At 43.3% G+C, this 27,988-nt stretch overlaps 1 protein-coding gene across 1 annotated transcript in view; it reads right to left on the bottom strand.

The window, feature by feature from the left end:
• Window positions 1–27,988, bottom strand: part of CFAP61 (cilia and flagella associated protein 61) — a 248,954-nt gene that overhangs the window by 191,737 nt on the left and 29,229 nt on the right. Inside the window, exons 8-9 of the mRNA XM_080683048.1 lie at window positions 21,040–21,199; window positions 2,338–2,432 (exon numbers count right to left, since the gene is read on the bottom strand). Of these exons, the coding sequence (XP_080539174.1) occupies window positions 2,338–2,432; window positions 21,040–21,199 (255 nt within the window). The remainder of the gene's footprint in view (window positions 1–2,337; window positions 2,433–21,039; window positions 21,200–27,988) is intronic.

The raw sequence follows: 27,988 nt of genomic DNA, 5'->3' as shown, positions 1-27,988 counted from the left end.
TTAAATACACGTTAGGTACTTGAAGTCATCCCACAGTGATCATTTTTTAAAACTCTCATTCCTGTTTCAAGTTCATTAATCTTTTTTATTGCGTTATCTAATCTGTGGTTAATCTTCCAGTGTATTTTTCAGCTCATGAATTGTAGTTTTATTTCTACAAGTTTTATTTGGGGTGCTTTTATATTGTTTATGTCTCTCTTGTTTAATCTTTAGAACGTATATAGTTATAATAACTGTTTTAAGGTTTTGTCCACTAATTCTAACATCTGCTTCAGATCTGGGTTGGCTTCAGTTGAGTCATCTCCACTTCATGCAACATGTATTCCCAGTTTTTGAGGCCTTGGTCATTTTTTATTGGATTCTGAACATTATGATTTAACCTAACTGGGCGATGATAATTTCGTAATACTATAGATATTCTTGAACTTTGTTCTGGGTCTCAGCTAAGGTACTTGGAAAAAGTTTTATCCTTTTGGTCTTGCTTTACAAATGTGTGAGGCCTGGAGCCGTGCTCTCTCGAGGTAACTGTTCCTACTGATGCAGGACCCTGCTGTACACTCTCCCAGTGCCTTGTGTCGTGAGGTTCTCCCGCCTGGCTGATGGGGTCAGGCACTCTTCCCAGCCAGTGCGAGCACTGGGCACTGTGAACTCTGATCCTTTTGGGAGGTTCGCTCACCCTGGCCTTCAGTAGTTTCCTCACATGCATGAGCTGGTCAGTACGCAGCTGAGTACTCAAGAGTGACCCTCTGCTGGTGTAGAACCTCTCTGTGAATCTCTCTGCCCTCAGGCACTCTGTCTTGCAAACCTGAGTGGCTCTAGTCTCCAGGGACTTACAGATCTGTCTCCACGGTCCAGGAAATCCCTGGGCTCCCCGGGTTCCTGCCGCCCTGCGCAGTGGCCTGGAACTCTCCCCGGGCAGCACTCGGCGATCAGAGGACTCGCCCGGCTCCTTGCCCATCACTCAGAGGTCACTCTCCATCGTTACCTGAGGAGCAGTGTCTTAAAAACTGTTATTTCATGTATTTTGGCCAGTTTTCAGTTGTTTCAGGCAGGACAGTAAATCCAGTTTCTGTTACTCAATTGTTGCCAGAATAGAATTCCCTTGCACAGAGTTTTGTTTTGCTTGTTTTTAAATTCCATTCATCAGCTTCATGTCCCTCGATCTAACCCATGACATATGACCTTCTTTAAAAGATTCGGGTATCCCTCAGTCCCTTATTCTGGGAGATTTCCCACCTTCTTTCCCACAAACTGCGTTAGGGTGCTTTCCTCTCCCCCAACCCGTCACCACCTCTTGGAGGCCGAGGCTGCTTTGGTTGCTTTTAGCACCTAGGCAAGTGCCTGAGCCATTTGAGTGCCCAACTTCTGTGCAGAGACTAAATCAGCACTGGCAATGCACCACCCAGCCAGCTACAGACTGGGTCCTTTTGTGGAGAAGAACGCATTTTCCATAGAGACAATATGAAAATCGGGAGGAGAAGCCAGGTGGCCTAGTGCTAAGATAAATGTCCTCCCTCTTCTCCCAAGATTTTCTTTGCATGAGTTGATGGGCAAGGGCATGTTGCTTTGTCCGAGGTTGGAAAGGAGAAGTAAAAGTGTTGGGCACTACACCTGCCCCCGATGCTGGGCTCAGGGTGGGTTCTGGGCCTCGTGGGACGAAGGAGTCTGCAGGACCAGAGCTGAAGGAGCTGTGTTGTGACACACGACTTGAGATGCTGGCCACACAGCGCTGGTGAGGGACCAGGCTGACAGTGTTGGCCACGAAGTGAGCCTGGCTGACTGGCCTCCTCTGTTTCAGGTTCCCCTTCTTCAGGTAAGGGCAGCAGGAGCAGCACAGGCGAGCTCCATCAGCGGCACCCAGGCAGCAGAATGGGACCGGGCTTCTGCTGGGGCCAGGCCAGGACAATGGAGCCAACAGCTTTCCAGGGAACCATGGTGGATGCTTCTGTAGTTTGCAGGAAGAAAAATGCTGCTTCATTTGCATATGTGGACAGTGTGCAAGTCTCCTCAGACAGTTTGGATTGTTTAACTGGCTTTCAGTGAACAGCTGCCCCCACCTCAGCCTCTTGAGCTCAGGGAATGGGTGCGAGGGAAGGTAGAGCCGTATTCCTGGAGAAAGCAGTGAGGATCCATGTCTTCTACAAACACACTGCCTGCTTCCTCTGGGCTCACTATCACTGCCCCCCGACCCTTAGTTCTCTTAGTGATGGTGGGGCCTTTTCCGTATCAGACCTTAGAATTTCCCACAATAACCCGAGCACCAGGACCACCCATGACCAGCACCAGCAGCCCCTAGGACCACCCCGCCCCCAGGCATGCATGAATGATCTCTCTTACCTGGATACTTTCCCTTTCCCTGCTCTCTGGAGTGTCAGGTTCCTGTGACTCTAGCGTTAGCTGGGAATCCTGGCTGCTATGCCTGCGATAAGTATCTGAGAGAGAGAGAAAAAGAGAGGGGGGTGGGTATAGGGACAGAAAACAGATGATAAATATCTGCAGAGCCACAGGAAATTGGAGACAGCATAGTAGTGTTTCTAAACTGCAGCATGTCTGGAGAATTGTATTGCAGAGGGCAGCACCGTGAGGTGGGAAGAACAGGCTCTTCACAGCCGACCCCAATTCTCACTTCTCTGTGCCCTCAAGGATGCCAGTGATGGGCGTGGTCTGGCACCAGGAGGCCTTCAGCCTCTGCCAGTTACTGAGTTATGTGATCCTTCCAGAGAAGCCCCCCAACCCCGGCCCCCACTTTGAAGTTCGTAACACTGATTATCAACTTCCTGGATGGCAGGCTTTGAAATGATTTTAAGATAGACCATGGCCCAGCTGGCTTAGCTCAGTGGTTGAGCATCGACTTATGAACCAGGAGGTCATGGTTCGATTCCTGGTCAGGGCACATGCCTGGGTTTTGGGCTTGATCCCCAGTGGGGGGCATGCAGGAAGCAGCCGATCAATGATTCTCTCTCATCATTGATGTTTCTATCACTCTCTCCCTTTCCCTTCCTTTCTGAAATCATTATCTATCTATCTATCTATCTATCTATCTATCTATCTATCTACCTACCTACCTACCTACTAGGGGCCCAGTGCATGAAATTCGTGCACGGCAGGGGCGGGGGGGGGGGGGGTGGTGGTCCCTCAGCCTGACCTGCACCATCTCCAATCTGGGAGCCCTCAGGGGATGTCCTATTGACGGCTTAGGCCTGCTCCCCATGGTTCTCTGCTCTCTGCAGACCTGCCTGCTTGACGCTACCACAGGCCCTGGTGTCTGCTCTCTGTGGGGGCCCTACGGGGGACTGCTTGCCCCTCGCTGCCACAACCAGGGACAAGCAGAGCCCTGCTGTCTGCTCGCTCACTGCAGGTGACTGCTTGCCCCTTGCTGCCATGGCCAGGGGCAAGCAGGGCCCTGCTGTCTGCTCGCTCACTGCAGGTGACTGCTTGCCCCTTGCTGCCATGGCCAGGGGCAAGCAGGGCCCTGCTGTCTGCTCGCTCACTGCAGGTGACTGCTTGCCCCTTGCTGCCATGGCCAGGGGCAAGCAGGGCCCTGCTGTCTGCTCGCTCGCTGCAGGGGACTGCTGTCTGCTCACTCGCTGCAGGGAACATTCCCACCCCGTCCCTGGCCGCTTGCGTGTGCGCCGGCTCCGAGTGCCTGGGTCCCAGGGATGTTCCTGCCCTGCCCCCGCTGCTCCGCTCCTGTGCGAGTAGGCCCAGAGTGGCCAGGGGGTCATTCCGGGACCCCAGCTGCTCCAAGCCTATGCGCAGGCCTACAGGCTCAGAGTGGCCTGGCTCCCGAGGACACCTGTCCCAGGGACGCAGGCCACTTCGCACCAGTGCGCACGTAATTGGCCACAGGGCGGGAACATCCGCCGCGTTGCCATGGTGACGTGGCAGATGTTCCCGCTCCACCCCGCTAGTTCGGGGACTCTGGCTGCTCCGGGCCTACACGCGGGCCTACAGGCTCAGAGCAGCCTGGGTCCCAAGGATGCCTGTCCCGGGGACACAGGCTGCTTGGTGCCGGCAGCGCACAAGTGGCCGCCCCGCCCCCAGCCACTTCATGCCTGCATATGCAAATTAACCCACCATTTTTGTTGGTTAATTTGCATACTCACTCTGATTGGCTGGTGGGCATCACAGAGATACGGTCAATTTGCATATTTCTCTTTTATTAGTGTAGCTATATATATATTTTTAGAGACCATGGAAAAGACCACAATTAGCTGTATCTAAACGCCAAAGATTAGCACCAGGGCTGCTTGTCTTCTGACAATACTGTGAGCATGCAGTCTGACAGGCACTCTTCATGTTTCTACTTTCTAAGCAAGAAGAACTAGAACTCAGCATTATTGCTGTAATAGGCTCTGAAAAGTCAATAATGAGGGCAATTTCATGTATTTAACCATCACTAAAATTATAGTAGAAAACATTTTTCCCATCTTCTCAAAAAAGCCTTCTTCTTCTCTTTCTCCTTTTCTTCCTTCCTTCTTTCCTTCCTTCCTTCCTTCCTTCCTCCCTCCTTTCCTTCCTTCCTTCCTTCCTTCCTTCCTTCCTTCCTTCCTTCCTTCCTTCCTTCCTTCCTTCCTTCCTTCTTTTTCTTTCTTCCTACCTTCCTGTGTCTTTCTTCCTGCCTTTCTTCCTGTTGGTCTCTCTTTCTTCCCTCCCTCCCTTTCCCCTCCCTCTCCCCCTCTTTAACTTTCTCTCTCCCTCCACGCCCCTTTTTTCTCTCCCCCTCTCTTCTGTCTCCCACTCGCATGCCTCCTCTCTGGCTCACCCTGTGCCTACTCTGCTGGGAATTCTCAGCCATGACATCTGCTCTCACCCTGTGGGCCTTGGCTCAGAGCAGCCCTAGGACACTGCGCAGAGGCTGGCCCTGCCTGGAATGCTGCCACAGATGCAGAAGGGACTGGCCCTGCTGAAGGACCCAGAGACACTGCTGCCAGTGTGGACCTGCTGCTCGTCTTCTTGTTTCTAACCTTTCCAACCGCCACATCAGACGCTGTGCAGCCACAGGCAGCCCAGATCCTCTCTGCTTCCTCCTCTCCCACTGTTTCCTTCTAGCGCCAGCCAGGGCAACTGCCCCTGCAGATGCCTCCCAACCCCAAGTCCCCAATCATTCACACCCTATACTTGCTTTGGGCAAAGATGTAGGTGAATAAAATAGAATCAAATTCTAAGAGGAAAATTCCATGCCCAGGTGGTGTAAAGGGCGCATACAAGGAGATACATCATGTTGCAGGTGCAGTGAGAGAGAATTGCATCCCACATAACAAGTAGCTCCTTTGGAGAAAAAAATGAGAGAGAAGTGAAGGTCTTAGGATCCCTCTTTTGACAGAGATACTTTGGGGAGAATAAAATGTATTATGATTCCAGTTCCTGCATACGTCCTGCTTCCCACAAAACTTTCCAGTCAGTCTACATGGAGTTTACAGCATTCTCATGGCAACAAGAGCAGCATAACATGCATATGGTAAAGTGTGTGAATTACCATGTGTATACTTCCATATAACAACTACCCAAATGAAATCTAAAGCATTTCCAGGGCCAGAAACTCCCCCACCCACAATCCTCCTGTCCAGCTAATACACCTCTTAAAGGTAGTTGCTATTCTGACTCCTATCATTGATTCCTTTTGCTCAGCAGCAAATTTTTTTTGTTGTAAATCCTCATTCAAGGATATTTTTTTCCATTGATTTTTTTTTTTAAGAGAAAGTGGAAGAGAGGGAAGGGGAGAGGGACAAAGAGAAAGATCAATGTGAGACATATCAGTTGGTTGCCTCCTGCATGCACCCTGACTGTGGCTGGTTACCAAACCTACAATCCAGGTATGTGCCCTTGACCAGGAATTGAACCCATGACCCTTCGGTTCCTGGGCCAATGCTTTAACCACCAAGCAACACTGGCCAGGGTGCAAACTTTTTGAATTAAAAAAAAATATATATAGATAATTCTCTATTCTTAAAAGCTGCACTTTTTTTTTAGATCTTTTCCTATTTAAATTTTAAATTTGAAGAACTACATAAAAACACAACTAAAAGAAAACCAGACTTTCACTGTGCATAATTTTTTTTTATAGTTAGGACAAAATTACTAAGAAGTCAGAAATTGTGAAGAATGGATTAGATTTGCAGTGAACTAATAATCCCAGTGAATGCACTGCTTCACGAGACAATTACCAACTACAACAACTAATTGTCTTGGCTGAGCTGTCCTGGGGTGTTGCAGGTTATTATTAAGCAGCTACCACGCTCGTCCCCAGAGGTGGCTGCATTTCAGAATGGGGTGAGGTGATGCTATATCTCTCTTTCCTGTGTCTCTGGGGTTTTGTGAGGTTGAATTACTTAATTTTCACAGTGTGCCCTGAGATCCTCAAATGTGACACACAACCAAAAACACACTCGGGATGCAATTTAATTGTTATTTTATTGCTTGTATCACCTATGTAGCTTAGAAGTCATGCACTAGTGCTTTATCCTAGTGAGAGTGAAGACACAATTTTCTGGGACTTTCTAAGTGAGACTGCTCATCTGAAGTGGGTTTACCACAAAGCTAATGAGGTTGGAGGTTCAGGCCCCTCCCTTGATTGGCCCCTCCCAAGGCACAGCTACTCCTGCATTCATAATTTTTCATTCTTTTTCTTTAAGAGAGCTCCCCAATTGTACAGACTTTAGGTCCCACAAAACCTGGCTCTGTCCTGCTCTTTACTAATAGGACTAATACATAGGGAAAGCCAAATAATACATTTTAAAAGGCAGTAGGAAAAAATACAAGTATACAATCTGGTGCTTTTTACATTTATTTTAAATATCAATAAAAGATTTATTAGTGCGATAAAATAAGCTAATTATAAAAACATAAATATGGAAGAACAGGTAGTAAACAAAATTTTAAGAAATAAGAACAAAGAGTGGGTCAAATGTCCTAATGAATATTAAGGCATTATAAAGCCATGTTATTAAAAATTTTACTGGCATAGAAATAGAACAAAATGAAATCCAGAAAAGAACTGGACAATTATGAAATGTTGATATACACTGAGTGGCCAGATTATTATGATCTCTGAACAAATAATAATCTGGCCACTCAGTGTATATCCTATATAATAAAAGGCTAATATGCAAATTGTCCCCTCGACCAGGAGTTTGACCAGCAGGCAGGCCGGCCAACCGCCCATGTCCCCTCCCCCTGCCCAGGCTGGCTGAACCCCACCCATGCACGGATTCATGCACCAGGCCTCTAAAATATATATATATATATATATATATAGATAGATAGATAGATAGATAGATAGATAGATATTGAGTGGCCAGATTATTATACGTTCAGAGATCATAATAATCTGGCCACTCAGTGTATGTTAAAGGTGGCATTTTGGATTGGTGAGAAAATAATAAACTACACAATCAACAGTGCTAAACATATGAGAAAAAGTTAATTTGAGCCCCTATTTCATACAATACACAAAAATATTTTGCAGATAAATTAACAGCCTAAATATTTTTTAAATAGTTTGAAATTACAAGAAAAAATATGAGAATATACACTAATAAAAGAGAAACATGCAAGTTAACCATCACTCCGCTACACCCACCAGCCAATCAGGAGCGAGTATACAAATTAACCCAACTAAGATGGTGGCTGCTACGGAGCTGGAGCAAGCAGGAGGCTTGGGTTGCCCCTGGCGATGAAGGAAGCCAAGCTTCCTGCCTGCCCTGGCAGGCCCTGGCCTCCGCTAAAGGCTACAAAATTATAGAAGATAAATAAATCCCAGATACCTGCTTCCAGCAAGCCCTGGCCTCAGCTTAAGGAGGCACTGAAAAAAAAAAAAAAAAGAAAAAAAGCCCCTTACCCAGGCTGGCTACACCTCATGGGGTGAGGATCCCCACTGGGGAGCTTGGCCAGCCTGCAAACAGCCATCAGCCCTCACCCAGGCTGGCCAGGCACCCCAGTGGGGACCCCCACCCTGAAGGGGGTGCGGCCAGCCTGCAAACAGCCCTCAGGCTGGCCACACCCCCATGGCCCGATCCCTGTAAACTGGCAGTTGAACATCCATTGAGGGGTCCCAGATTGGAGAGGGTGCAGGATGGGCTGAGGGACCCCGCCCCCCCCCGTGCACGGATTTCGTGCACCAGGCCTCTAGTATCTCTATAACCTTGGGGATGGAAAATTTCTTCCTTAAATGCAAAAGGCAGCCCTGACTGGTATGGCTCAGTTGGTTGAGCATCATCCCATGCACTGATAGGTTGCTGGTTTGATTCCCAGTTAGGGCACATACACAGGTTGCGGGTTCAGTTCCCAATTGGGTTGCATGCGGGAGTCAACTGATGTTGATTTTTCACCCTCCCATATTCAGGCCCTTTTCCATGTAGTATCCTCTCACTCTGATTCTGGGCTCAGCCATGTGACCCGCTTTAGGTTGGTGACATGAGTTACTTCAAAGCCTAGACCTCAAGAGGCCTTTTGTGTTTCCATTCAGCCTCTTACACCTCTGATGTCACCCTGAGGACATGGCCAATCTAGTCTGCTAAAGGGAAAAGCACATGAAGCGGAGCCAAGGCCATCCTAGATCAGCCAATACACAGCCAGCCCAAAGACCTGTGAGAAGATACTGTCAAGATCAGCAGTGCTTCCTAGCTAAGGCCACCTGTATGAGAAAAACATGCTTATTATGGTATGTAACTGTGGTTTTTACTTGTTTATTTGCAGCACTATTGTGGCAATGAATTATTGATGATGTAGTCATCCTATCTAATAAAAGACTAATATGCAAATTGACCGTACCTCTGCTACACCCACAAGCTACGCCCACCAGCCAATCAGAAGCCAATATGCAAATTAACCCAACCAAGATGGTTGCGGCCACAGAGCTGCAGCAAGTAGGAGGCTTGGGTTTCCCTGGCAATGGAGGAAGCCAAGCTTCCTTGCCGCCCTGGCTGGCCCAGGCCTACACTCAAGGCTACAAAGTTTCAATTATAGAAGATAAATAAATCCCAACAAAAATGGCTGCGGCCACAGAGTGAGCAGGAGGCTTGGCTCTGCTCAAGGCTACAAAGTTTCAATTATAGAAGATAAATAAACCCCAGATACCAGGGCCTCTGCTTGGGTCGCCGGGGGGTGTGGCCAGCCTGCAAACCACCACAGGCCCCTCGCCCAGGCTGCCCCACGCCCCAAGGGAACCCCCACCCTGATCCGGGACACCCTTCAGGGCAAATCAGCTGCCCTCCCCCCCCCATGCACCAGGCCTCTATCCTATCTAATAAAAGAGTAATATGAAGATTGACCATCACTCAAACACACAAGATGGCTGCCCCCATGTGGTCAAAGATGGCTGCCCCCATGTGGACACAAGATGGCCACCACAACATGGCCAGCAGGGGAGGGGAGTTGGGAGGGACCAGGTCTGCAAGGAAGGGCAGTTGTGGGCGATCAGGCCAGCAGGGGAGGGCAGTTGGGAGGGACCAGGCCTCAAGGGAGGGTAGTGGGGGTGATCAAGCCTGCAGGGGAGGGCAGTTAGGGGTGACCAGGCTGGCAGAGGAGGGAATTTGGGGGCGACTGGGCCTGCAGGGAAGGGCAGTTCGGGGGGGGGGACCCAGGCTTGCAGGGGAGAGCAGTTGAGGGGGACCAGGCCTGCAGGGGAGGGCAGTTAGGGGTGACCAGGCCTGCAGGGGAGGTCAGTTGGGGGTGACCAGGCCTGTAAGGGAGGGCAGTTAGGGGCAATCAGGCTGGCAGGGAGCAGTTAGGCATCAATCAGGCTGGCAGGGGAGTGGTTAGGGGGTGATCAGGCTGGCAGGCAGAAGTGGTTAGGGGCAATCAGGAAGGCAAGCAGGCAAGCAGTTGGGAGCCAGCAGACCTGGATTGTGAGAGGGATGTCCGACTGCCCATTTAGGCCCGATCCTACTTGCATCAGGCCTAAATGGGCAGTCGGACATCCCTTGAGGGGTCCCAGATTGGAGAGGGTGCAGGCTGGGCTGAGGGACACCCCCCCCACCCCCGTGCATGAATATCGTGCACCGGGCCTCTAGTAAAATATAATAGAACTGATTAAATCCTGAAGCTAGTTCTTTGAAAATACAAATTAAACAGACTCTGGTGATATTTTTTAAAAAGACACAAATAAATAACACCATAAATGAAACATTGAAACATAAGAAATACATATAAAGTAAGATGGTAGCTATAAGAATATGAAAAGTAAACAGACCAAATACTCTAATTAAAAGATAATAGTTGTCACACTAAATTGAAAATAACAACCCACTCTATGCTGTTTATAAGAGACACATCTAAAATGTAAGGAAGGACAAAAATAAAAGAACCAAAAAAAGATATGACATACAAACATGAATAAAAAAAAAGCAAGTGTGGCCATGTTAAAATCAGAAAAAGTAGACTTTAAAGCACAAAAGATCACTAGAGATAAAGAATACTTCATAATTGATTTTTAAAAGTTCAAGGAAGATTCATAATGATTTAAAAATTATGCACCTAATAACAAAGACGCAAAATATATAATGAAAAAAGGTTAGACTACGAGTAAAAATCAATATATCCATAACCACATTTTCTTTATCTATTTGGAATGTTTTAGTAATTTTTTTTATTACTAGGTTTTAGTAATTGCATTGAAGTCAGATAACCTACTCTGTATGATTTTAATCCTTTAAAGTTTGTTAAGCATGTGGTCAATTTTGTAAATGTTCCTTCCTTGAATCCATGAAAAGAGTATATATCCTATTGCAGGGCTCTATATGAATCAGTTACACTTGTTAACGTTGTCAAATATTTTATCTTTATTGACTTCATCACTGGTTTGATTAATTCACCTATATATATATAAAAGCCTAATATGCAAAGTGTCCCCTCAGGAGTTTGACCACTTACTATGACCTGTGCCGACCACCATGGGGAGGCGCGGAATGAAGGAAGGCCATGGCTGGTAGCCGGGAGAGGGAGGCCCAGCCGGCAGCCACTAGGGATCCTACCTGTGCATGAATTTTGTGCACTGGGCCTCTAGAATGCAGTTTGTCATTCTGGACCAGGTCATTCTGTTATGAAGGACATTATTGGCACAAATGGGGAAACCTGAACAAGGTCTGTGGATTGTGAGTTAGATGGTAGTAACATATTCAAGTGAATTCTTTGATTTCGACAGATGTTTGAAGGTTGTAAAGGACAATGTCCCTCTGTGGGAAACACTAAATAAAGTATTCATTGGTGACTCAGCATAAATGGTGGCAACTAATTTTCAAATGGTTTAGCGGGGGGGAAATTACCTGCAACTTTTCTATGAATTTAAGATTGTTTTCACATTTTAAAAAAGAGAAAGTAAATTTTTAAAAAGCATTGCCTTGATGTCCTTTCTGTGACAGCCAATTTTGTCATTTTAAATGATTACCCCCTAATGTTCTTCATAGCACAAGTTTCTTAGGTAGTTTTACTTGTACTTCAGTTCATTTTGCATGGACTTTTTCCACATAAGATTTATTGTAACCATGTCCCCTCACTATTGGTAACCTTCTTAAAGGCTACTGCACATCTGTCCAGTGGACACTCACAAATTCAGCAATGCCTCTCTTGTGAGAAATTTGGGGTTTTTTAGTTTATTTCTTTGGATATTTTTTGCTTGTTCATTTATAGCATTATGATTAAGCTTAATGAATAGTCTTGAATATGTATATATTTACAGACTTAATATTATTTTCTCAGATTTGCCACAGTTGAGGTAAAAGAATATGAACATCTAATGGGTTCTGATAATCATTTCTAAATTGTATTCCAGAGTGTTGAATTAGTCAACCTTTATAGCTGTCAGAAACTCTGAGTTAGAAAGCTCTGGCCCAGAATAGACTATTTTAATTACAACACCTATTTATAACTTAGTAGGCAGAAAAGGGGAGCAAAAGATCTTGGGTTTTAATGTGCAGTTCAGTTTTAGGGAAGCTGAATATTTTCCCAAACTTATTAATAAATAATATATTTTTGTATAGTTAATTTTGTGAAAAAATGTGTGTGTGTGTGTGTGTGTGTGTGTACACATATATTTTTTTTTTCAATAACTGTCTAGGCCCAAGAGAGAGCTGCTCCCCTTGGAGTGCCACATCAGCAAATGGAAACAGATCTAACCTTTGTGTCCCTGTAAATGCTCCTCTTGACCAAGAAATGCAGTCTATCCAGTCAGCTAATCCCCAAACAGCAAACCGAATCTGGGCTTTATGATTATTTTCTTGTTCTTTCTCACCCCAAACAAGGTTGATTTTGTGGCTCCAGCTAATTGGATATTTTCTATTTTTCTCTTCCTTGTTCTTATTCTGTATCCCCTAAAAGCTTCCAGCCTTCTGCCCCATTCTGCAATTCTCCAATAGAAGTCTATGCACTTTAAGAAGCATTAAATAAAGCTTGTTTACATCACCTATATTGTCTTCTTTAATCATTTTTAACAGTATGTATGCATGTGTGTGTGTGTGTGCATATATATTTATATATACATCCCTACACACTGAAAAATAGAAAATCTGAATATATATTAATAGCTTTGAATGGAAATGGAATGTCGCCAAAGAGGAACCTGAAGTCAGAGCCAGCTTCCAAGGTGACTGCTCCAGGTCTTGCGCTGAGCTAACCTATGCTCTCCTGAAAATGTGCAGACACCAACAGCCAGAGGACTCTGCAGTGTCGAAAGGGTTGCAATCCAGCAGCAAAATAACTGGCTTCATGTTGGGCTTAGAATTAAAACATTTTCCTTTGTTTGCTGCCATGTGCAAAGACTATGATTTTTAGTAATTGCTTCCTTAGTTGCTTTGCTCAGATTAAATTAGGTAGATCCGTGATATTTTAAGAGTCTCACAAACCCTGTGTAAACAGACACAGAACTCACAGTGACCCTAATGTAATGGGTGCAGCCCACAGACAGCCAATTTCATCAGGGCGACATTCAAAGTATTCACTTGCAAGCCATTGATTTTCAACAGAAAAGTCAGCAGGATCAAGCAGCCTGTTGGGATGAAAATCCCTTGAATCACCTCTATCACCATGTTTTCTAGTAACTAACTCCTGACACCATATAGTGTAACAGCCAAATTACTATAATTATCCAGCCACACAAGTGGCATATCAACATTATTTTAAACATGGATTTTTTTTGCATAATCTTTCATTATCATCATTCAGCCTACCATTTGGAAATGGAAAACAACAACAACTGTGATCTCCAACCAGAAGAAGAGAGGTCACCAAAGAGAACAAATAAAAGAGCTATTTACATGTGAATATACTAAGTGAGATGTGTTTTACAGTTAAATACACTCTTGAAATTCATTAAATGCCTTCTCCCCTGCTTCATAAATGTGGGCAAAAGAGACATTGCCTACTGAGAAAATAATCCCAGCACATAATGATCATAACGAATATAAATAAAGCCACTTTCCTTTCAAAGACCTCAAGGCTCTATATAAAAATGCATTTGCATTTCTACCATTGTGAAATGAATGTCAGGTGAGGAGCACAGCCTAGCCATAGGCCATTCCCAGTGCTTACAAGGAGAGTCTGATGCGCCTTTTAGTCGTCTTGCTCTCTGCAAAATAACAAATTCTTAAGTGGGTGCCTTAAGAATCATTTGGTGCTGCTGTTTTAATATTTTGAAATTTTTTTATTGTTGACATTATTACAGATGTCCCACATTTTCCCCTCTTTGCCCCCTTCACCTAGACCCTCCCCTTCCTCTGGCCCTCCCCACATTATTTTCTGTGTCCAGGGGCTATGCATATATGTTCTTTGGCTATTCTCTTCACCTTCTTTCATCCCGCCCTCTTACCTCCCCTCTGACATCTGTTAGACTACACCATATATCCATGACTCTAGTTCTACTTTGTTTGTCACTTTATTTTTTGCCCTGGAAGCATTTACTGTCAACCTTGAAGAGAAACACATTAGTCTGGGCAGAGATCTTGTATTACTTGTTTTGTCAACATCTCTAGTTAATTCTAGAATATCAAAGTTGACAAGAGTAGCTAAAGTTTTGGAAGAATGAAATTTTGTCACCTTTCTATACTAAAAAGGTATTTAGTGGTTAAAAAAAGACAAAATTCAAATTATAACAAAGCATGTATGAGCATTAAGTAGAGTGGACTCTGTTACCAATGTAATAGTCATTTAGACAGACATGAGCAGAGCAAGGACGATGGGTCAGGTACAGAAGGTCATCAGGGTGGAAAGCCCCTTGTGCCTAGCAAGGGGCAAAATTGGGAAAACAAGGACCTTGCCCCCAGAGTAACCCTTCCTCCCCTAGCCTGTCATTGGTCATGAGGTTTGGAACTCCTGACCTTTCCTCCCTAAAGATAACATCTAGGCCTTCGTCGTGTTTCAGCTCCAGGCCCAGAAAAGCAGCAAAACCAGACAAATGATGCCATGGCTGCCTCAGGACCAGCTGCAATGACTAATGACACCCTGCCCTGGCGCTGACCAATCAGTGGAGACCACTACCCTGAAAGGACACACCTGGAAAGCTGATGAATATTCTATTGAGACCCTCCCCTGACCCTTCCCCTAAGATTCCCATCTGCAAGAGAGAGAGAGATAAATACCTTCAACACAAGGGACCCAGCTCTTTCCTGGGGGGCAAGCCCAAGCCATTCCCTCCCCACCCTTTCTTCTAAGGGACCCCATAAGACTTGCAACCAGGGGAGCAAAGGGCAGTGTCAGCTCTTCCCGGGCTAACCCCATGAACCTGTCTCCAAGGCCCCCTTTTCTCTGACTTCCCAGTGAGCTACAGCAGCCCAGCCTAGGCTCTCCTGTTGCTTCTTCCATGTTGAGCCCTCCCTTGTTTCACTGTCCTGTGTGCATTTGCTGCAGCTAATACATTCTTGCTTGCTCTGCTGCACTTTGTCTCTTGACTGAAATCTTTCCTTCAAGAAGACAAGAACTGAGGTCTCGGAGTCTCACAGGTACCACCGCCACCTGCATTACTGTCATATCCTTGTAGACGTGGCCACAGGGCTCCAGACAACCATTGACACAGGATCCTAGGTGTTATAGGCTAAATTATGTCCCCACAAAATTCATGTTTAGGTCCTACCCCCAGTACCTCAAAATATGTCTATATTTGGAGATAGGGCCTTTAAAGAGATAATGAAAGTAAAATGAGGTCATATGGTGGCCTTTAATCCAATATGACTGTATCCCTGTAACAAGAGGAGATTAGGACATGGACAGGGACAGAGGGAAGACCACACGAAGACACAGGGAGAGAGCAGCCATCTAGAAGCCATGGAGAGAGGCCTCAGAAGAAACCAACCCTGCCAACGCACTGATCTCAGACTTCTAGCCTTCAGAACTATGAGAAAATAAATTTCTGTTGTTTAAGCTCCCCAGTCTGTGGTACTCTGTTATGCCAGCCTGAACAAACGTAATACAGAGTCCTAGTGGGTCACTAGTTAAATAACTACAGAACATACTGGATATTAAAATAGATATTCTGAGATATATAATGCAAATATTTTGGCAGAAATACTGCTATTCTCTGTAGATGAGTGTTCCACCCATATTTGGAATCCACAAAGTCAGTGGTCGGCAAACTCATTAGTCAACAGAGCCAAATATCAACAGTACAACGATTGAAATTTCTTTTGAGAGCCAAAATTTTTAAACTTAAACTTCTTTTAACGTCACTTCTTCGAAATAGACTCGCCCAGGCCGTGGTATTTTGTGGAAGAGCCACACTCAAGGGGCCAAAGAGCCGCATGTGGCTCATGAGCCGCAGTTTGCCGACCATGGACAAAGTAAACTAGAAGGCAACCAAGCATATAAAACAGAACCTTGGGAAGATGAACTAAAAGACCTGTCTTTTATTTTATTGAGACACAATAAATGGTTTGATTTAGCCATTGTTTCTTAAATCTGGCACATGGAGAGTGATTCCAGATGTTTCCTACCCTTACAGAGGAGAGAATCTGAGGTCAGAAGCAAATTTAAGTTCGATGAAAATAAATTTAAGACGCAAAGAAAATTTCATGACAAAGAGTGATTTTTTTAATTTAAAAGGCAGCATGGCTATGTTTTATGTGGAGATGTTATGAAAATTATATTTTGAAGGATCTTCTAAATGTATAGTAACCAGCACTTTTTCTGGGTGAGTTGGTTATACTGGTGAGGGCTGTATTGGTTATTCTTTTGAAAGCTCACCATTCTGTTATATAAAATTATATTTCTCCCTGCCAATGGCACATTACATTCCACAGAGATCCTGTATGCTAGGCCCCAGTGGTATGATGAGATTCACAGATCTGAACCTTGCAGGCCTCATTTAAAACAGGTCCCTGCTCCCCAGGTCATACTAACCTACATGACAAACAAAAGTTTTGTTTCTTGCTTGTTTCTATTTTTTTTTTTTTAAGTAGAAAATGTGGCAATGCCAATACAGCTGTGGAAACACACAGGCTGTGACCTATTTTGCCTTATGCATTATCAAGAAAATTGCTAGCTCAATTCTGATTCCAAAGTCTTTATTGTGTGATACAGCGAACAAGACACAGCTTGATTTGCAAAGGCTGGACAGGGCCAGTGGTGGGGCCAACTGGAAAAAAAATATTATTTTGAGCCATTGTATTGTCACTGAAGGAATATATTCATAAACTGCCAGGCATATGGACTATGTTGATATGTGTTCACTAAGTATTCAGACTCTTGGCATCTGTGTTTCTTTATGAATTCTTCCAATATTCAGAGAACTTGCTATTTCTATACTAGGTACTCCACTAAATAAAAACATACACTTTTATCAGATTTTCCTTACACTGGGACAAAATCTGTATCCTTAGACATTGTTCCCATAGGTCCCAGTTTGGTCCCAAGATTTAATAATTATAAACCAAAATTTTCAAGTCTGTGATAGGTTATATATGCAAAACGAATGGCTAAAGATGAAAACATATACAAATTAGTCAAGTAAAATGCAAATTGAATGTGCTGCTCAGTTACACTTTTTAAATGCAACATTAACTTCGGATATGGCTGAAAGGATGGACAGCAGGCTAATTAGAATGTGTGTAAATAGCTAAAGGAGAGCCACGGTATTAGCTTAAGGTTGAGCTGGGACGTTATTCTGCTTGCAAAGGTTCAGGCTGGTGTAAAATTGCAAGTTTCACAGCTGGTGGGAAAAGACCTGACCCTGAGTCCAGGATCTGAGAAGCAGCAGTTTATTTGAGAGGTGATTCCCGGAAGCACCAGGAGGGTGGTGAGGAAGAGAGAAAGGGAAGGTAAAGTATGTGTCATTGCATAGCTCACCACTGTGGACAGCTGGAACTTAACTCTGTGGAGGAACTGTGGGAAACAGTATAAAACTCCTGCCTCCCAGTTCTCCCACCGGAAGCATGGGTATTTATGCCCTGACTACTATCACCTGTGTATGTTTTCACAGCAGCGTCTTGGCGTGGGTTCCCTGAGAAGCAGACGTGGAGTGGAAGATTCCAGTTCAACCATTTACCCGGGAGCTGACAGAGAAAAAATAGTAAGGGGGCAGTGATGTGAGACAGGGAAGGAGAGCCTGTGCTCAGTGTGTTAATTCCTGGCAGTCCTGGCTTGCCTCTGGCACAGGGGAGAATGGCTGGCCAGTTCCAAATCCCACAGACACAGAGGTGAAGAGACCACAGATGGAATTTGTTCAGAGCACACACACAATAGTCTTGAGGCAGGACAGAAAGAAGTTAGGGAAAAATCCCGACAAGTGGGTTGAGGAAGTAGGAATGGACTTCACAGGCCAGTGAGCCCTTTCATCAGAGCCCTCACCTCCACATTTGACACCCCTGCCATGGTCACAGAAGTCAACAACAGGAACTTGCTACTGTCAGATCATTCCGAGGTGGAGATAAAAAAAACTGACCAGGGGCCGACCCCTAAACTCATTATATCAGCATTATAATGAAAATCGACACCACAAGTAGAAGGGGGTGGCCAAGGAGGACCAATACAAGAATAGACCATATTAGGAACAAGACCCCCACCCAACCCGAAGGTGGAGAAAGAATTTGGTGCCACAAAGTTCAAAAACTGGGATCATGTAAAACCCCAGGAACTGACTGTGTGCACAACTTACTCCAGTTGGCCTGCATCCACTTGGACATGCACTCCTGCTTCTTTCAGAGCAGTGCCCGCACCCTGACATCTCTCTTTCTCTACCTGAATAAAACTTGCTTTTGTTCTTACTCCGACTCGATCTTGAAACCTTTCCTGCATGAGTCAAGAGCCTGGAGGTTGTCTGATATGTGAATGGTCCGGGACCATGCCAGGCAGGGCCAGTCCCCCGTATTGCTGGTCTGGTGACAGTCCTAGGGATATGCCACTGAGAACCCATTAAAGTGCTAATCCAATATGTCTTTGAAGTAAAAAAACGGACCATGTATCTAGTGTAGTAAAACCCACTGGAGTTTTCAGTCAAAGCCATCTTACATAAGTTACCTTGGCAAGCAGAGAGGGCGGGAGCTGGGTGCTGGGTTAGCCCCTGATGAGCTTTAAAACCTTGCATGAGCTTAGGCAGGTGTAAAAAGGAAACCATGTCACCTATCCTAGCTCTCCCATCAACTTAAAGGAATAAAATGAGAAGATATATATGAAAATCCTTTGAAAAAAAAAGCACTAAACAAAATACAAGGTATAAGGCACAATGATGTATGCCCATCTGACCCAAGAATTTTAGTTCATATTTTAGAGAAATTATATTTCCTTTAACTTGAGACTTTCATCAGAAAAAAACATGAACAGGAGATCATAGAATTTTCTCTGGAGCCTCATTCTTTGTTGTTGATAGGAAGATGGCAGCAAATGTGGTGATGACTCTTTTCTTAGACATAATGAGCTGTTGATTATTTGTGGATCCATCCCTGAGTTATTTGGAAGGCTGCAATAGTGCTCCCTGGTGAAAATTTCATAATCATCTTTGTGTCAGTGAACATCAAACTGGATTTTCAAAAATAAACAAGGCACAGAAGATAACACAAGTTTCCTCATTTCCTTAATGTACCATCCTTTTTTGAGATCAACTAATTTTAAGTAAAAATATTAAAGGCCATAGAGAGAAATAGAACTTCTTTCAGCTTCCATATCTCTGTGGGCTTTTGCTAAACAGAGATATACTAGATTATGTGTGTTTTTAAGTCTAAATTTTAAATGTTGTTCTCCCCATACGTTTCCAAAATAGGAATTTTCCATTCATTCTATATATATCTGGCACGATCATCAGTAGCCTCAAAGCTTCTCAGGAACACACTGGAAAAGACTATATCATTTCAACTGTGTGTATATATATATAGTTTTATTGGTTTCAGAGAGGAAGGGAGAGGGAGAGAGGGATAGAAATGTAAACGATGAGAGAGAATCATTGATTGGCTGCCTGCTGCACGTCCCACACTGAGGATTGAACTTGCAACCTGGGCATGTGCCCCAATCAGGAATCGAGCCATGACCTCTTGGTCCATAGGTTGACACTCAACCACTGAGCCAAATGCGGAGGGGGGGACAACTTAAAATTTTTTTAGGACTTACTCTGTACTTGGCACTGAGTTAAGTACATCATGTAGATTCTAACATTTAATCTATCTTCCCAACAATTCTTTGGGTTAGAGACTATTTTTCATCTCCATTTTATACATGAGAAAATTGATCCATAAAACCTATTTAATGCCACTTTCGATAAGAATTTATACATTTGAAAATGACAATGATAACTTATGATTGAAGATTGCCTCATGCTGAAAAGTTCCTTCAGTGCACTCCAACATCTCTTTGCTAAGAAGCATGGGCAAGTCAGCCTTCACTATTAAAAAACAATGGCCTCAAATCTCTCTTTTGGGAAGAGTACAGTCATCACTGCAAAAAGGAAACCACGTCTGCATTGGTGGCTGGACATTCAGATGAGCTCTGTGCATCCATGCACTTGGTTTCCCATCAAGGGAATGACGGCACGTGCCAATGTTTAGATTAACAAGAGCTTTACCACTACCCAGTGTGTTTCCCTTTCCTTTCCTTTCCTTTCCTTTCCTTTCCTTTCCTTCCCTTTCCCTTTCCCTTTCCCTTTCCCTTTCCCTTTCCCTTTCCTTTCCTTCCTACATTCCTTCCTCTCTTCCTTCCTTCCTTTCTTTTTAACAATCTTGATATATAATCTTGCAGAAACAAGAAAGTGGAACAATTCAAAATGCCCAGATTTTAACTTGGGAAGACTCAAGTGGGTGAAAGGCCAATCACAAAGAAATAACAATTGCTAACGATGACCAACATTTATTGAGCACTAGAGTAAAGCCCTTGACATGGGTGATCTCAGTGAAACTTCACAACTCCTCTATGTGGGAGGTATCACTATTATTCCTATTTTACAAATGAAGAAACCCTGGTGTAGAGAAGTGAATTAACATACCTTGCCTGCATCTGTCTGATTTAAGAACCGAAACATTTAACTGCAAAGATACCTAGGAATGCAGTAAGATCTCGTTAAATTAAAATACCAAAGTTTGAGATTACCTAATTTCACTTGGTGAAAATCCTGATACAGACAATGTTTTAAAATTAATTTTGTTATTTCAGATGGGTAGGAATAAATTAAGCAAGTTAAAAATGACTATTTGCAATAGGCCAGCACTTCATAATAATTTGCTAACGACATAAACACAGAAGCACTAACTGGTAGGATTAAAACTTAAAGGCATATAGAACTTCTTGAGTTACTGATTTGAAAAATTCATTCATTATAATTATGCTTGCATGTGTACGTAAAATCATTAAATATTACCAATTATTTCACCATAAACAATCTAAAGGCAGACATTCTGAATTTAGGAAACCTTAAACTTCAAGGCCACTATGTTTAACTAAACTAAAATTTAAAATTTAGACTATTTGAGCTCATGGATGGATATATGCACAATGATTTGATTAACCATGGGAAGAACCTATACCTTAAAGAGAATTTCAGAAGGAGATATAAAATTAGTTCCATCACTTAGTAAAACACAGTTGAGTATAGGCATGGATTTAATTCCTCACATGTTCCTGTGATAGCCCCTGTACCTTGACTTTCTTGAAAGCTTAGGTCTTGTGGTAGTTCCAGAACATCATCAGGATGTGGGACGCAGAATCCATGGAAGGGCCCCAAGTCAAAGCACTCATGTAGGAGCTGCATGTTCACTCTTGAGCACACGCTCATGAACCCAACAGCTACACCTTCCACCTGAAACATCCAAAATATCTAGTTACTCTATCAGACCTCAAATGGATTCTCAGCATGAAACTTTCATGAGTCCATAGCATAGTGGGTGATTGGACCAACGCAGTTTGGCAAGTACTTTGAGGCATTTGAGGGAAGGAGCCGTGCTTTCCTTCAGCAGCTCTAGTGTCCAGCACAATGCATGGCACACACAACAGACTCAAAACAATCCTATATAATAAAAGCCTAATATGCAAATTGTCCCCTCTACCAGGAGTTCAACCGGGAGTTCGTCCAGGAGTTTGACCAGGGGATGGGGCCAGCAGCCAACAGCAGGAAGGGAAGGCCCTGCTGGTGGCGGCAGGCAGCCACAGGAGGAAAAGAGGTTCCGGCTGGCAGCCAGCAGAGGCTAGGGATCCTACCCATGCACAAATTTTGTGCACTGGGCCTCTAGTGTTCAACAAGTAACCATGGTCAACAATCCTAGAAATGGATACCTAACATAGGGAAGCTGCCAGAGAGTTCTTGAAGAAAAACTATTTGGAACTTAACATGTGCCCTCTTGGCCTAGGCAGTACCCCACCTGCCCCATATCCTTTGCATTATCCCACTGCAAGCCTAGCCTTCTGTCCACTCTACTCCTCGGTACCACGCATAGTTCTCAAAGACCAGCCATTGTTCCCGTGTCCATCTGATTGACTCCCGATTCAGAGAAAGTTCATGGTCACTCACTCCTTACCAGGTAGGAACTCTTTGATTTTCTTGAATTCATTTATTTGCTTAGATGGTCTCATAGGGAGGAGATGTGAGGAAACAGGTTTGGTGGAAATGTCTGAGCAAAGTAAACTCATGGGTCTAATCTAAAAATGCATCTATCACCTTCCAGCATCATAACAGCTACCTGTGTGAACCTCTTACAATGGTCTCCATGATTTTAGGCCTTTGATGAGAAAGACACAGTTAGGATTAAGAATGTGATAGTGTGATATAATCAGAAATTTATATTTGGTCTTCATCCCTGATCCAAGAGCAAGCTCCTAAAAACACTTGCAATTTCCTAAAAGGCGCATCTTTTGTTTATCATAATAGCCCTTTTCAAGGATACCTGAGTTTATGCTAATAAGGTGACTCTTTGAAAATGGGGGCTAGTTGTCAGAGGAACGAAACCTGTGATTTGAGGGTTGGAACTTTCAGTCGCACCCCTGACCTCAAGGGAGGGGAGAGGGGCCAGAGATTAAGTTCAATCACCAATAGCCAATAATATAATCAACCATTCATGGAACCACCATAAAAACCCCAAAACAACTGGATTAAGGAGATTTTGGTTTAGTGAACTCATTGAGGTGCTGGGAGGTGATGTGCTCAAAGAGGGCAGGAAAACTCACCCGTCCCCTCCTCCCCCGCCACACACACACACCTTGCTCTTTTCCATTTGAATGTTCCTGAGCTGTATCTTTTTTTTTTAAATTTTTATTGGTTTAGAGAGAGAGAGAGAGAGAGAGAGAGAGAGAGAGAGAGAAGAAACATCAATGATCGGTTGCCTCCTGCATGCCCCCTACCAGGGAGGGAGCCTGAAACTCAGGCTGGAATTAAACTGGCAACCTTTCGGTGAATGGGATAACGTCCAACCAACTGAGCCACACCACACTGGCCAGGGCCTGAGTTGTATCTTTTATAATGAATTGGTAGTAGTAATTAAAACATTTCCCTGAGTTCTGTGAGCTGTACTATTAAATTAGTGAACCCAAGGAGGGAGTTGTGGGAACCCCTGATTTATCGCCAGTCAGGAGTACAGGTGGAAATCTGGGGCTTGTGACTGGCGTCTGAAGTGGAAGCAGTCTTGTGGGTATGAGCTCTAAATGTGTGGGTCTGTGCTGACTCCAGGTAGTGTCAGAACAGAGCTGCAGGACACCCAGTGGTGCCTTGAGAGCTGAAGAACTAGTTTGTGTAGAAAGAAAACTCTACACATTTGGTGTCAGAGGGCTGTGATTAGAGGAAACAAATTATCTTTTAATGAGTAACTACCTAATCTGCACCTATGATTGGTACTAAAATATAAATTAACAAATTTAATTCTATCATATTCCACATTAAGAGATGACTGTTATTGAAATTCTTTATTACATCTATTAAATAAATCTATACTTCATTCTTCTCCATAAGATAAGCATTTAAAATTTTAAAGGAGTGTGAGAGAAAATGTATAGTTCCTTGGTTAACTAATCTTATTGTGGTAATTATTTTGTAATATGTACATATATTAAATCATTATGTTGTACAACTTAAATTTATACAATGTTATATGTCAATTATATCAGTAAAAGTGGAAAAAAGTAAATTTCACATAAATAATTCCTGCTGATTATTACATGGGTTTGAAGCAAATTCTGGTTGACTGCCAGTTCTTAATAGAAACTAGCATTTATCCCTCAAGGGTTTAGCCTATTTTGGGGGACAACCATTCCACTTAAAAAGTAGAACTCAATAATCACAGGCATTCCCTAGACCCCAAAATGTAGCATCATCCCATAAATGCCCATTTGGAGAAAATGATAAATATTTTAACTCACAATTTTCAACTGGTGTGCCACAAGAATTTTAAAAACATATAATACTTGTCTATTTAATCAGGGGCACTGACCTCTTTTCCTTTAGATTGACAAATGGAAAAAAAAAAAAGGACAACAACCCTGATTGGTGTGGCTCAGTTGGTTGAGTATGGACCAGTACACCAAAAAGTCACCGGTTTGATTCCCTGTCTGGACACATACCCTGGTTGCAGGCTTGATCCCGGGTAGGGAGTGTGCAGGAGGCAGCCAATCAATGTTTCTATCTCTCCCTCTCCCTTCCTCTCTCTCTAAAATAAATAAAAGCACTTTTTAAAAAATTACAACAGCCAACACAGCAAAAGTGGACTGTTGTGAATGCTCTGTCCCAAACCATAAATATATAGGTCATATAATAGAATCACATCTTATTAGTCATGTCGCATAAGATTGCATCTGATTAGTTAATTCTTGGTACCAGAACTCCTTATATACAAGTATTGGCACCCAATTTTTTCAAAAGTCACTTTGGAGCAAAAAGGGTAGGTAATTACTATTATTATTATTTTTGGTAAATCATTCAAAATTATACCTATATTTTTGGTCAGATTAACAAAAAGTATATTTTTTAATGTGCCACAGAATTTTAGTAATTAGTTTGTGTGCCATGAGATGAAAAAGTTGAAAATCACTGTTTTAACCTACTAAAGCAGAAAATTAACCTACAATAATGCTCAATCTTTTAAATGGCACAGAAAAATTAGGTATTAAACTAATGTTCTCAAATGTGCCTTCTAGTTTAAAACCATTTGTTTTCAAACATATGTTTGAAAAATACATGTGAGATTTCCTTTATTTTCTCTTTAATGCTAAAATATAAGGGGATGATTTAAAAATTAATTTTTCATGCATATTCTTTTATTTACCGGCTACCCAAAATGATATTAGCTAGCTGTAAAAGGCTGAATTTACACAGCTGTTTTATAAAGCCATTGACACTTTAATAAAAGTCCAAAATAAACATTTTAATTTTTTCACCAAATAACAAGCGATTGTTTGTCTTGTTTGCACTCATGAACAAAGGCTGAGTAGCTGCAGTTGTCTGGCTTCTCTGTAATTGTAGGCCCAAGACTCAGCAGACGCTGATTAACCAATCCATCTACCATATGTGCAGAAAGAGACGGCCAGCCTCCCTCTCGGCAGGGAAAATTGGCATCCATCTTGGTTCACATGGAGATGTCCTTCTAATCTACAGCCACACTGGCACAAAGAAACTTTGATGGCCTGAAATACCTTTTGCTGGCTTCATGGCGAGCTGCATGTGCATGATAAGAATGTATTATTTATAAGACTGCTGTTAGTAATGAGCTATTACACTAATGGCTCATTGTGTTTGGAATTTGATTTCAAATGGCATAGATCACACATTCTGATGAAAATGAGAAAAACATGTTTTGCCATTAGGAACAAAGATTTAACATTCTCCAATTCTACAACCTGTTATATTCCCATCATTCATCCCGGGTTGTGACAATTCACAAAAGTTCAGAATTATGGACTGCTACCGAGCAAGGACATACTGTGGACGTGTCTGCTATTTCCTTTGAGTTTCTTTCAAATAACTATTTTTATTTGAGAAACACTGCTCTGAATTATGAATTTGTGGAAGTATTCAAATGCATCTTTTTGCGTGTATGTTTTCCAAAAACAATAAATGGATGTAATGGACTATTTTCACCTGTACAATGAAAAGGCATTGATTGTTGGCTGCTATCTATCCTCCAGGTGACAGGGATACTTTCTACCACAAAGGTGTCTTCAATTTTCTTATACTGAAGAACAAAACTGTAAGTTTTGTTATTGTTGTGATCTACATGATCGTACATAAGGCTCAGGTTACTAGAAAATCATATGTGCAGTGGTCTTGTCCTCACAAGCAGGTCCATTTACAGACACATGTGCACTGTATCAAACATGCTTCCATCTAAAAGGCCTTATGGTCATCCATCCCTTTTGGGTGGTAATACTCCACAATTAGGTAGCCCTCACTGTGAACAGTGCCAGCTTTGATCCCCTCTTCCTTATGCCAAGGGCATGGCTGAGTTGGCAGGCTCTGTATACACACAGGTCAGCGGTGCCTACACCATGGATAATGCCAAAGCAGACATTCTGCCATCTGTCTCTAGGAGCTGCCCTTGGCCTCTAACTTCCCTTCCCAGAAATCTCAGTTTGGAGTAAACACCAGATGACAAGGTAAGCCAGGGCAAAGTTATGAGAAGCAACTTGCAGCAAAGTGATGACTCCAAAGTAGCTATCAAGCCAAAGAATGTCCTCACAGTTAAAAACCTTTAATTAAGGGCTTTGCTCACGGGACAGGCATAACTCTCAGACACTCTACATGCATAGCCTGTAACTACTGTGAGCTGGGCTGGTAAGAGACAGACTTGATGTACTTTCTTCTATTATCTCTGGTCAACTGGAGTCACATATAAGCATGGTAAGCAAGTAAATGCCTAATTGGCATTTTTTGGGGGGAAAGCCCTGACTTGTAGCAAATTCCAATTTCTGTGATATAAATACTCCAATTGTGGCCAATTGTAAACTACCAATGTAATGTCACTGAACAGGGAGCTGGAAAGGGATGCCCAGTAGCCACCATTATATAGTATTTCCACTATACAGAGACCACGGACGTAAACCTAAAGAGCACAGGTATTAGTAAAATAATCAGGAAGTGATGGGTATTGAGCATTTATTAACTTTGTTTTTAATATAACTTATTACACTGTAAGTTTATATAATTTAATTTTTAATAATGGCTGTGTTTAACAAAGAGCTTGCAAAACTGCTGAAGACTTAACAATTGGCTCTTAAGCCAGAGGGAGAGCTAATTCCAGCATACCACTGCCTAAAGAACCAACCTGAGGAAATCTAGGTCAGTGGTCGGCAAACTGCAGCTTCTGAGCCACATGTGGCTCTTCGGCCCCTTGGGTGTGGCTCTTCCACAAAATACCACAGCCTGGGCGAGTCTATTTTGAAGAAGTGGCATTAGAAGAAGTTTAAGTTTAAAAAATTTGGCTCTCAAAAGAAATTTCAATCGTTGTACTGTTGATATTTGGCTCTGTTGACTAATGAGTTTGCCGACCACTGGTCTAGATGATTGGAAGAATGACACAGGGAGACAGGGGGGAGGACAGTGACAGCACTGATTTTGAACCTGAAAAGGCTTAATTCCCTGGATACAGCTTGGTACAGACTGAAGATCTGCTTCCATATCCTAAAATGATTTCCTCCCTGTTGAGGGGTCCTATTTCTGCCTTTCCATTTGAGACTGAGTCTGTGGTCTCATCTCCAAAGAACATAAAGCTTCTGATGTCTGAGGCAGCACAACCTCTTGGAGATTGGCTCTCTAGAGACACCAAAGGGTCCTTGCAGGGTTGGGATTGCAATTTTAAGCCTATAACTTTCCTCTGATGGTTACACACAATAAAAATGTGTAACATATGACTAGAGAAAGCACGGATGTGAGTGTCTTCCCACTGCAGCTGCTCTTCAGGAGCACTAACTCAAGTGATTTAGGTTGAAGCTAGCACCTTGGAAGCAAAAAATTAAAAGCCTTCTCCAGAGTGATGTCAGCATCAAGGCAGCTTAAAGATATCCATCATTTTGTCCCCCAATTCAACAGCAATTATTCAGCATCTATCCATGAACAAAAGTGCCTATGAAATCCAGTACCATATGCAATGGGACCTGGAAGGAGTCTTGCCTACCTGTGCATCAGGAAATAGGCAGACAGCCATTGGTTCTGGCTATGGACCATGTGTGGCCTATGAACTGGATCCAGCACCTCTTGATGTGGTCTTGGAGCCACTGACTTAATCACTTGCAGAGGAGAGAGCCTTTGTGAAGGGACATGTTTCTAGAGAAGTTCCGGGACTTCATTGAAGCAAAAAAAATCTGGATTTGGACAAACTAGAGTAGGTAAAAGGAACAGTTTGACATTAACCATGTCACCCATCAACCATGTCACCCATCACCAAGGAGACATAGATTAGTGCCAAGACAGATCTTCCTTGGGACGGGGAAAGGGATAGCATATGAGGGAGTACCAGCATTCCCAGCTGTGAATGCTTCTTCGTTTATCTTCACCCCATTCATGTGTACTAAATCAGGGGCTCCAAAACTGGGGTGGGGTGGGATGGGTGAAAAGAGTCTAGGAAAACAGCAGATAGAACTCTTGGAGAACATTAAAGAAACACAGACCATA

This window comes from Plecotus auritus (assembly GCF_963455305.1).
Source record: "Plecotus auritus genome assembly, chromosome: 8".
NCBI lineage: Eukaryota > Metazoa > Chordata > Mammalia > Chiroptera > Vespertilionidae > Plecotus > Plecotus auritus.
This window is presented reverse-complemented; position numbering and strand designations above follow the sequence as displayed.